The 12,365-nt window shown below is 33.7% G+C and overlaps 1 protein-coding gene across 2 annotated transcripts in view; it reads left to right on the forward strand.

The window, feature by feature from the left end:
• Positions 1–12,008, forward strand: part of LOC127841326 (protein SERAC1-like) — a 37,137-nt gene extending 25,129 nt beyond the window's left edge. For both annotated transcript variants that reach the window (XM_052370051.1, XM_052370050.1), the window contains exons 10-17: positions 1,411–1,573; positions 2,384–2,549; positions 4,699–4,855; positions 7,254–7,354; positions 7,867–7,964; positions 8,222–8,410; positions 9,485–9,628; positions 11,438–12,008. In XM_052370051.1, coding sequence (XP_052226011.1) covers positions 1,411–1,573; positions 2,384–2,549; positions 4,699–4,855; positions 7,254–7,354; positions 7,867–7,964; positions 8,222–8,410; positions 9,485–9,628; positions 11,438–11,628 — 1,209 coding nt within the window. In that variant the 3' untranslated portion in view covers positions 11,629–12,008. The remainder of the gene's footprint in view (positions 1–1,410; positions 1,574–2,383; positions 2,550–4,698; positions 4,856–7,253; positions 7,355–7,866; positions 7,965–8,221; positions 8,411–9,484; positions 9,629–11,437) is intronic.
• The last annotated feature ends 357 nt before the right edge of the window (positions 12,009–12,365 follow it).

A 12,365-nucleotide genomic window follows, 5' to 3' on the forward strand; every position in this document is an offset into this window, starting at 1 on the left:
CAGAGCCAGGTAAGTTGTCATGGAGACCCTAGCCATACACAGCCTAGTGAGATGCCATGGAGACCCTAGCTATACACAGCCAGGTGAGTTGTTCATGGAGACCCTAGCCATACACATCCAGGTGAGTTGTCATGGAGACCCTACATATACACAGCCAGGTGAGTTGTCATGGAGACCCTAGCCTTATACAGCCAGGTGAGATGGGGCTAGAAAAAGGGGTTTAGTATGTTGGTGAACGTGGCTACATGTACACATGGGAACCTAGCCATACACAGCCAGGTAAGCAGGGGCTAGAAAAGGGTTCTAGTATGTTGGTAAATTTGGCTACAATGGTATGGAATAGTTGTCTTTGTATGGCTTAAGTGAAACCTTGTGAACAAAATCGAAAATATATATTTTTGACTAAATACTCATGAAACTGTTACTGTTACAGTTTTAGTCTTTTAATGTATCTGCTAAGATTGGCATTGTTTTTAGTGGGATTCCAGGGGTTGGGCACATTTCTTTAGACATTATTGTCTGCTACAAGACTTTGTCAACACTGCCTACTCAGATGATTTCAGATCTTTAAGGTTTCAGCTGAAAGTTCTTGGTGCTCTGGTTCCACTATTAATGTCTTTTACATGATTATTATAATCTTGTCTAACTATGTACTCCTACAGTATTCAACTCACACATTCAAACTTAGATGAATTTTTCCTGATGATATGAAGTTTTGAACAAGCAACTTTTATTGTACGTTCAAATAACAATGTTATACCCCTGTTTCCATAATTTTATAATTTTCATATTTTTATATTATTTCACAAGTAATTTGAGACATATATTTAATTAGTAGCAGTGTTTTATTTGACAAAATATGTTATGAAAATATGGTATAAAACGGAAATCTAAATAATATTTTGTTTGTCTTAAACATAAATCATAAATGAAAACAATGTATACAATTTGCTAGAGTGCCATGCATTTTTGAAAATTTTGACATCATTTATATGACGTCCTAATAATAACTGGTAAAAATTGTCAAACTTACTATTATCCTACTTAAAAAAAATTACTTCAATTACATGAAGTTAAAAACATTTTGCTTAAAAAAGAATTTCAGTATAACCAATAGTGAAATGTTAAACCCTACCTTTTCACAAGACTTAATGACATTTTTAGGTTGTCATTTAATGGTATCCTCAATGCATTCCACAGGGAAGTGATAGTTAATAATAAATACTACTGCATGGATGAATACTTAGGTATTTAATTATATTTATACTTTGTCTTGCATACCAGTAATACGAATATTCTCTACTTGCACTATGTATGTTGTTTTCATTTGTTATACTTTGTGTTGCATACCGGTAATAAGAATATTCTCTACTTGCAGTTTGTATGTTGTTTTTGTTCGTTTTCTTGTAGATTACAGATCAACTGGAGAAGATTGTAGAGAATGGAGCTTTACAGCTGTTCCAGCGTATACTCATGGAATATGAGAAAATACGAGAGTTTAGACCTCTTATTGCTAGAATCCTTGCCAACTTGGCACTCAACGTGAAACTTCATAAGCTGATCATCGAAGGAGGTAAAATGGAAACGTTGAACCTTCCCTGCTCAGAACAAAAATAAAAATGGCTTTATGAGACCATAGTAACTGGCAGACTGTTATGGTTTAATGCTATTAACTGCTTATCAGTGCGTTTGGGTTGAAAATTGAACCTTTAAAAGTTGAATTTAGTAAGAAAGGTTTTTAATTCAATCTGATTTTCAAAGGGACTACAAACAGGTCAAAGGGCGTATCTGAGTGGGAAAGAGTAAAGAAAGAATCATAATTTTTCTATGAGTATTTTCTAGTTCATTTGACCAATAACTAGTGTTCTGGAGCTTTGAATAATATAAATCAAATCTGAAAGACAAAGTTGAATACAATCGACACCTTAAAATGACAAATTGTGTTTTACTGATAAATTTAACAATCATTTCCAATGAATCTGAAGCTACTGGATATATATTTTTTATTTACGCCATGTTTATGGAAACATTTTCAGCACTTTCTTTGGCTACATATTTGTTATGATTATCAATTCAAAATATCTTACTATGGAAAAAATTACGCAAATGAGAATATTTTAAATACTCATTAAAACAAAATTCTTGAAATCAATTCCCATTGTGCATGTATATAGTGTAGTGATACTGGAATGTATTCCAAGGGTTCCGATGATCCCATTGTGCATGTATATAGTGAAGTGATACTGGAATGTATTCCATGGGTTCCGATGATCCCATTGTGCATGTATATAGTGTAGTGATACTGGAATGTATTCCATGGGTTCCGATGATAGAGCAGTCCTAATATTCTCCTCTAATCTCCCACTGTCTACATTTTGCAAAGGTTGGGTGGCAGTGTTACACAAGTGGCTATCTACAAAGGACACAGCGCTGTTTTTCTACACCACCAGGGCGCTTGCGAACTTAGACCGTGATATGAACACGGACATTGATGTAGATGCCATGTATGATGAGGGCATTTATCCGGGATACCCCGTGTTCAGATCAAGGTTTGAGGTTAAAGATAAGGCTTGTTGAATAAATCATACGATCTTGTTTATTTTTTATTATCTGGTGTTGAAAACGGTCAGATTTTCCAAATTGCAAGTGTTGGTCTGTCTGTATGATTAAAATTGTTGGATGTTTTTTCACACGATGAACGGATCTGAAGCAGTAAATTATACTCTGCGTAGTGTTTTATCATTGAAACTTAATGATAGATAACAATTTTCATGAAAGATCCAAATTAATGAAGTCTGAAAGAAAATTTTGCATGGAAAATCTTGCTAAGCAAAAACTTTGATTAAGAAAGTATATATAATTTTATTTAGTAAAATAAGTATGCACAAGTTAATTTCAAGCTCACCTGTCAAAAAGTGACATGTAGAGCTTATGTGACCGTGTGATGTCCTGCGTCCATATGTGCATGCGTGCGTCTGTGTGTGTGTCCGTCAACAATTTGCTTGTGCAGACAGTAGAAGTCACAGTTTTCATCCAATTTTTATGAAAATTGGTCAGATGTTTATCTTGATGAAATCTGGGTTGGGATTGTATTTGGGTCATCTGGGGTCAAAAACTTGGTAACTAGGTCAAAAACTAGGTCAAATATTTGAAAAACCTTGTGTAGACTATAGAGGTCGCAGTTTTCATCCAATCTTAATCAAATTTGGTCAGAATGTTATCTTGATGAAATCTGGGTTGGGATTGTATTTGGGTCATCTGAGGTCAAAAACTAGGTCACAAGGTCAAAAACTAGGTCAAATAATAGAAAAACTTTGTGTAGACAATAGAGGTCGCAGTTTTCATCCAATCTTTATGAAATTTGGTCAGTATGTTTATCTTGATGGAATCTGGGTTGGGATTGAAATTTTGGTTATCTGGGGTAAAAAACTAGGTCACTAGGTCAAAACTAGGTCAAATAATAGAAAAACCTTGTATAGACAATAGAGGTCGCAGTTTTCATCCAATCTTTATGAAATTTGGTCAGAATCTTTATCTTGATGAAATCTGGGTTGGGATTGTATTTGGGTATCAATCTTTATGAAATTTGGTCAGATTGTTTATCTTGATTAAATCTGGGTTGGGATTGTATTTGGGTCATCTGAGGTCAAAAACTAGGTCACTAGGTCAAATAATAGAAAAAAACGTCAACAATTTGTTTGTGTAGACAGTAGAGGGCACAGTTTTCATCCAATCTTAATGAAATTTGGTCAGAATGTTTATCTAAATAAAAACTGGATTGGGATTGTATTTGGGTCATCTTGGGTCAAAAACTAGGTCACTGGGTCAAAAACTAGGTCACTAGGTCAAATAATAGAAAAACCTTGTATAGACTATAGAGGTCGCAGTTTTCATCCAATCTTTATGAAATTGGGTCAGAATGTTTATCTTGATGAAATCTGGGTTGGGATTGTATTTGGGTCATCATGGGTCAAAAACTAGGTCACTAGGTCAAATAATAGAAAAACCTTGTGTAGACAATAGAGGTCACAGTTTCATCCAATCTTCATGAAATTTGGTCAGAATGTTTGTCTTGAAGAAATCTGGGTTGGGATTGTATTTGGGTAATCTGGGGTTAAAAACTAGGTCACTAGGTCAAATAATAAAAAACCTTGTGTAAGCAATAGAGGTCACAGTTTTTATCCAATCTTTATAAAATTTGATCAGAATGTTTATCTTGGTGAAATCTGGGTTGGGATTGTAGTTGGGTCACCTGGGGTCAAAAACTAGGTCAATAGGTCAAATATTAGAAAAACCTTGTGTAGACAATAGAGGTCACAGTGTTCATCCAATCTTTATGAAATTTGGTCAGAATGTTTATCTTGATGAAATCTGGATTGGGATTGTATTTGGTTAGACAGGTGAGCGATTCAGGGCCATCATGGCCCTCTTGTTTCATTTTAATTTTGGTTTTTAATCATGTAAGTTACTTCATTATTTTCATTTTATTCTTCAAATAACTAGGTTTTTATGAGGCAAATGAGATATAATACATGTACTGAACAAACATGTAAACACTAGTTCATATTTGCATTTAAGTGATTGTTTATAAGCATACAAATTATTTCATTATTTACTCTTATAATTCCTGTTACCATATTAAATAACTCTGGGTCATCTTTGCTCACTTTTGTATGTACACTTCTTAATGAATTCTAGAGAAGCGAAGCACAAGGTAAAGGTGGACATAGTGTTCATACATGGCCTGCGTGGCGGACCTTTCAAAACGTGGAGACAGGAGGATCGACGTCACACGGAGACCGGATTTGTTGTAACCGACGAGTTTAGACGATCACATACATTTTTCTGGCCAAAGGTTAGTGTTTCTTTTAAATAATATCCTACCAAAAGGTTGTACTTGAATAATCATGGAGGCATGTGCATGCATCAGTCCAACTACCAGGTATCCATCTGTATAATGGCAAAGCTATCTTCTACACTTTTGAATGTAAAAATTACAACTTTCATGTATTGCTTGTAACCATTTGAAGTTGTGTTTGTACTTTTTTGTGCAAACACGCCCCATATAATTTGTATCTTACTCAATGTGAGTTATTGTATGGGTTTGCATTGCTCCTTTGAGAAACTCTTGTTAATGTTTATTGATTGAGTCTTATGTGAGTAAGTAAATATCTATTAATGTAGGCCACCCCTCATGCTAGATGCATGATGTCATTTTTGTAAAAGCTTAAATATTTTTGCCACAACAAATTTAATTACAATAGTCTAGTAATTGTTTTGGCTTACCAGTTGTTCATATTTATGTCCTTCATTTAAGGAACAGATTGATCATACCTGTTAATATTTCGAAGCTATAAAATTAAATTTTTATATAAAGTTGCATCGATATCTTTAATACAATATATGTTTATATTGGAATTAGTATGTCCATCAATCTGCCCATAAGTTTGTGTGGATGTCTTTTTTTTTGTCAAATGTAAAAATGTAGTTGACAAGTTTATTTGCTTCACTTGTTTTCTTTCCCATATTCTGATGCCATTTTTAGCTCATCTATCTTTTGAAAAAAATTATGAGCTTTTGTCATCACCTTGGCGTCGGCGTTGGCGTCGGCGTTGGCGTCGGTGTCTGTTTAAGTTTTGCTTTTAGGTCCACTTTTCTCAGAAAGTATCAATGCTATTGCATTCAAACTTGGTACACTTACTTACTATCATGAGGGGACTGGGCAGGCAAAGTCAGATAACTCTGGCATGCATTTTGACAGAATTATGTGCCCTTTTTATACTAAGAAAATTGAAAACTTTTGTTAAGTTTTGTGTTTAGGTCCATTTTATTCCTTAAGTATCAAAGCTATTGCTTTCATACTTGCAACACTTACTAACTATCATAAGGGGACTGTGCAGGCAAAGTTATGGTACTCTGACTGGCATTTTGACAGAATTATGTGCCCTTTTTATACTTAGAAAATTGAAAATTTGGTTAAGTTTTGTGTTTAGGTCCACTTAATTCCTACAGTATCAAAGCTATTGCTTTCATACTTGCAACACTTATTAACTATCATAAGGGGACTGTGCAGGCAAAGTTATGTAACTCTGACTGGCATTTGGACGGAATTATGGGCCCTTTATACTTAGAAAATTGAAAATTTTGTTAAGTTTTGTGTTTTTGTCCTCTTACCCCTAAAGTATCATAGATATTGCTTTCATACTTGGAATACTCGCAAACTATCATAAGGGTACAGTAAAAGGACAAGTTGCATAACTCTGGTTGTCATTTTTACGGAATTATGGCCCTTTTTTGACTTCGTAACTTTGAATATATGGTTAAATTTTGTGTTTCGATCCACTTTACTTCTTAAGTATCAAGGCTATTGCTTTCAAACTTCAAATATTTTCATGCTATCATGAGGTAACTGTACCTGGCAAGTTGAATTTTACCTTGACCTTTGAATGACCTTGACTCTCAAGGTCAAATTATTAAATTTTGCTAAAATTGCCATAACTTCATTATTTATGATTAGATTTGATTGATATTTTGACAAAACTACTCTTACTTTTTTTAAGATCATCTCACAAATGACCAACAAACCCTCACACTTTACCCCCCCCCCCACCCCCTCCCCAAATTTTGTTTTTGTGAAACGGTTAAAAAACACAAATATTTATTTTTATTTTTTTTATTTTTGAAATACCGTCCAACCATCGCACCCAAGAATCTCCTCCCTCCCTCCCCCCCCCCCGATTTTTTTTTTTTGCATTTTTTTTCCCGCATTTTTGGAAGATAATGTAATAAATGTCCACACCCCCACACTATACACCCCTCTTCACTCCACCCCTCCCTCCTTTGTGATTGAAATTGAGAGTCCCTTCACCTTTAAAAAGAAAAAAGATGAGCGGTCTCCACCCGCAAGGCGGTGCTCTTGTTATTTTATAATACTGATGGGGATTTGACCCTATTTTATAGTTAAAACGGAATGATGCGTGTTTATATATGGAATATATATATACATGAATATGTATAATTCTAATTTCGATTATTACAGAAAATACATTGAGAACTCAAAATGTGGAGGGCAAATCAGTAAAACACTTCTGATTCACCAATTTCAACAAGCAATATAAAAATTGTTACCCAGATGTGACAATTCTGTTACAGAATATTACCATATATATTTTGTGAAATGAAACCCAAAGTTCACAAATTCTGACAAGCTTAAATTTTGAATTGCTTTAGTTAAGTAATGGTTTCATGTTTAGGACTGGCTAGCACATGACTTGAAAGATGTGCGCATACTGAACGTTGGCTACGACACCGAGTTGACCACGTGGAATCTCAAACATCCTCTAGAGGCCGAAAAGTGAGTCTAAGAGTCTTAAATACTGAGTTTCTATGATGAGATGATGATAAAAACACTTTGCACTGGTTTGATTTTGTATCAATTATTGATGAGATTTTCAAACATTTAATTGTTGTTATAGTGATGATGTAGCCATTACAAGATTCAGATGATGATGATGAATGAGATGATTATGAAAGTGTTGTAATGATGATGTCCTGAATGATACTGATGATATTGATTGTGGCAAATGAGAGATTGTGATTAGGAGTTTTATTTGGAAGTGTTGCGGATATTTACAATTTTGTGATAATATTAGTGATGATTGTGAAGGATATGATAATGATGATAATCCCCATGTAGATTGTTATGTAAATTGTAACAATATTGTTTAAGATGGTGGTTTTGATGATGATATAAATGTAGTTTATTTCAAGATGACAATGATTATGATTATGAAGATTATGATGAAGACATTATTATTGTTACAAATTACAAACTGCACACAAAAGTCCTTTTTCTGTCTTTTAAAGGCGAACTTTATCAAGCAGAAGTGCAACATTTATTGAAAAATTGAGGAAAGCAGATATTGGGTCCCGCCCAGTTATATGGGTTGGACATTCTATGGGAGGTAAAAATACAAAAGAATTGTCTGATAATTCCACTTAGATTATGATCAAAATGACAATTAAGATACATCTAATTATAATCATGAGATGCCAGTTACTTATACCACTCATAATAATGATAATAATATTTTTTTATTGGATAACAAATTGTTATAATAGAATGTAAATTAACTGAAATACATTATAAACTACTAATACCACAAATAAATGCGTTAGCTAGATAATAAATTACCAATTAAATATAAATTAATTAACACAGGTTTATTGATCAAAGACATACTACGCCTCGCCCAATCAACCCCAAGGTATAGATGTATCCTTGACAACACTATTGGTGTATTGAACTACAGCGTTCCGCACAGGGGATCAAGTCTGGCCACATTCTCAAAAAAATACGGCGTCAAGTATACTATATTTCCGTCCACAGAGGTCTTAGAATTAGATAAAGGTAAGTGCTTCTTTTTATTTTATTATTTTAAGCATCGTTGAAACCCATATTATATACCCGGTATTGTGTTGTCAAGACTCAAGAGGTATTATTATATATGGATAAATAGTTGACATTATTCAGTTTTGATAAATATTGATGAGCCAAATTATAACAAATTTGGTCTTAATAGTGTGTCATTTCATATGTTGTATTTCTATGTGAATAAGACATGTAACTTCATTCACAAATACACAATATGTATTATTCTCCACTGTTCTATCAGGAAGAGCAGCTTATTTGAGCGAAAATTGGGTCTGACGGGGGAATTAAAATAAAATACAAGTATTTTAGAGAGAATTACATATCCAAGTCATTTTGTAGGACTTCTAAAGTTTTACACGAAATGTACTAAAAAAATATGAAATTAACAATTTCTAGAAGGATTATTCATTACAAAATCTTGGTTCATTTTTAGCTCACATCAGCATGTATTGCTCATGGGGAGCTATTGTGGTCTGTTTATGTCTGGCGTCATCCTTTATGTGTTGTGTGTCGTGTTTGGTCATTTTAAAGATTGTTACCACTCTAGAGGCCACAATTTTCATCAAACCTTCATGAAATTTGGTCACAATTATTAAACCTTCATGAAATCTGGTCAGAATTATTATCTTGACAATGTTAAGATCAAATTGGAAAATGCATCATGTGCATTCAAGAACTAGGTAACCAGGTCAGAACTTAAGAAAACCCAGAGTATAACTCTAGAAACACTATTTATTACTGATTATAAACAAAAGATAATCAGAATGTTTATCATGACAAAATGAAGGCCATGATTGAATTTGAGTCAAATATGGTAAAAAACTTAATCTTCATGTCCAGTCTCTTACAGTTGGTGTATCTTTATCTCAGGTGAGTGCACAAGGGCCATCATAGCCCTCTTGTTTTGGTCGTGTATAGTGTAATTGCTGTTAACTGCCTTGATCTTATTGTATTTTGTCAAATGATAGTATGTGTAATATTATCTAAACGAGTGTTACCATTGCTTCACCTCTGACAGTGTTCTGAAACTTTGTAATGTTTGATATACAGAAAATGAGACGTTGAAAAGTCTACTGGAGTTTTTCAACGCCATCGCTCTACAACGTGGGATTTTGGTACTGAATTTTGGGGAGACAGAAAAGACTCAGATCGGAATGAATATCAAATTGCATGTTGTCCCCCCAGAATCAGCGGGTACGTAAAAGAATTGATGTAAATGGGTTTGGCTCTTGGAAAACAGTGCTTAATGTACTTGTGTAAAGTGTTGTCCCAGATTTGCCATGCGGAGTACACACAGTATCATTAGGGACAACACTTTACGTTTTTATGGTATTTTTTGTCAAAAGGATGTCCATTCTTTTACAAAATCCAATTAGGCTGACAGTGTTGTCCCTGATCAGTATGTACTTGCTAAAGTAGGACAACACTCTTCGCTCATGCATCAAGTGCTGTTTTCTCAGAGAGCGGCTCAATGTTTTACTTTTGTGAAGCTTTGAATATTTTTTAAATACTGTTTGATTGATTGTTGTTAATTTGTCAAGTACAGCTGTTTGTTTTCGGTTTGCATAATAATAAGGGAATAGCTATTGTCTCCCTGAACTGGTAAAGTTCCATTTAAACAAAATTGTACACGAGTTCAATTATTTGAAACCAAAAGTTTTATATAACCCCACCTGGTTTCAGTTTTTTGTCTTGCATTTTTGGTTTTTCATCATGTAGGTGTCAGGTTTTCTTGTCCTGAGCATAACTCTAACAATTTAAGAGTTTTAAACCTTGAAACTTCATTGGTAATTAGATCTTATTGAAAGGATGTGCAGTGCACAAAAAACATTGTTATTGCCTTTTTATGCCCCCAGATCGAAAGATCGGGGGTATATTGTTTTTGGCCTGTCTGTCTGGCATTGTGTCATTGTGTGTGTCCCAAAACTGTAGCCTTGGTTAAAGTTTGATAACTTTTTTAATATTGAAATTAGCAACTTGATATTTTGCGTTCATGTGTATCTCATGGAGCTGCACATTTTGAGTGGTGGAAAGTCAAGGTCAAAGTCATCCTTCAAGGTAATAAATCATTGTATTTTTCTTTCCTAAAACTTTAACCTTCGTTAAAGTTTGGTCATAACTTTTTGAATATTGAAGATAGCAACTTGATATTTGGCATGCATGTGTATCACACGGAGCTGCACATTTTGAGTGGTGAAAGGTCAAGGTCATCCCTCAAGGTCAAAGGTCAAATTTATGGCTTCAAAGCGGTGCAATAGGGGGCATTGTGTTTCTGACAAACACATCTCTTGTTTAAATTGTATTCAACTCCTGCCAAAGGGGGAGGAATATAAAATTTGGCGATTTCTTGTCCTACTGTTAGTTGATCAGCCAGTCATTATGTCTGTCACAAACTTTTGTAGCGCTATATCTCAGAAACTATATAAGATATCATTATGAAACTGCATAGGTGTATAGATATCAATGAGTAAATGTGCCATGCACAAGAACCATAACCGTTCACTTTATTTAATAAGAAGTATTGCACTTTGTTTATTTTATTTGATGTATCTTTTCAGTGCTATATCTCAGATTATGATACCATGAATACTTCAATACGAAGCTTCATGGTTGTATTGATATTAATGAGGATAAGTGCCATGCTTAAGAACCATAACCCTTCACTTTCATAAATAAGAGTAATTTTCTTTTGTTGTTTTTGTGTATGATGTAAATTTTCAGAGCTATATCTCAGATACAAAAAACAATCTCAGCATGAAACTTCATGGGTGTATATATATATCATTCAATGCGTAAAAACAATTACCCTACACTTAATTATTTTTGGGGGTTATGTCCTATATCAAGGGATTTTCACCCATATATAAAACACATTTTATTTCGCAGGAAAATCCATTCAATAAATTTGCTTTTTATTTAACAAATATGTGCGCAAGATATATAACATAATCATGAACACTATTCCATCATTAAATACAATGTAAACTATAAATCCCCCTTTAGATCCTGGCATAGGCGACTTTCATCTAATAAAGTCAGACCACATCAACATCTGTAAGCCAAGAGATGTTGACAGTGCCTTGTACACTCTCAGTCGAGATTTCATGCGTAAGTGTATACAGAAACATGAGGACAGACATAAAAAGAAGAACAGGAAAAGGAAACAATCTGATAGAGAAGAGACCGAATACTGACGCTGTTATATTCCACATTTACATTTCAAGCAGATTTGTATTATTACTTAAATGACAAAAATGACATAATTGTATTTTAAAGCTTTTGTACAAGGATTAAGATTTTATTAGCAAAATATATCATTAATTTATTCTTACGTTTTTGCTGTCTTAACAGATTGTATTTCCTCTCTCTGATATCCTCATGGATTTTTAATTGATGTATGTTAATTAGTTATCATGACCAGACACAGTATTGCACATACCCAACATGCTTCTATGTATAAGTCAAGGTCAAACTTCATATAATATTGTTTTGATATATGTATATATGCATTGACCAAGTTGTTTTAAATTGTTATTATTTGTTAAATCAATTATGATTAAAGTTTTAAGACGTTCTTTGCTGGAATCAACTTTGGCTGGAATTAACTTTGGTTTGAAGGCGGAAATCTGTAGAAGTACTTTATACTTGCTGCGATTTCAGAGACTTATGTATTCACAGGTTCACGTTGGCAGATAAATATTCCTTACACAAATTAACCATAGTCGAACTTAAACAATGCTTAATGTTTTTAACATCTTTGTATCGCTCTAAATTCAGGTAAAGATCACATCTTAAAGATCAAAACATAACATTCAGATGTCATTTGATTTTCACAAAACAGAAGACATTTTACTTAAGCCAGAACTTATTTAGACACAATGTTACAAAAAGGCCCCGATTTATCGAAACTTCTTAAGTCATGAAGATTAAA

The sequence above is a fragment of the Dreissena polymorpha genome, chromosome 8, assembly GCF_020536995.1.
Source record: "Dreissena polymorpha isolate Duluth1 chromosome 8, UMN_Dpol_1.0, whole genome shotgun sequence".
In the NCBI taxonomy this organism is placed as follows: Eukaryota; Metazoa; Mollusca; class Bivalvia; order Myida; family Dreissenidae; genus Dreissena; species Dreissena polymorpha.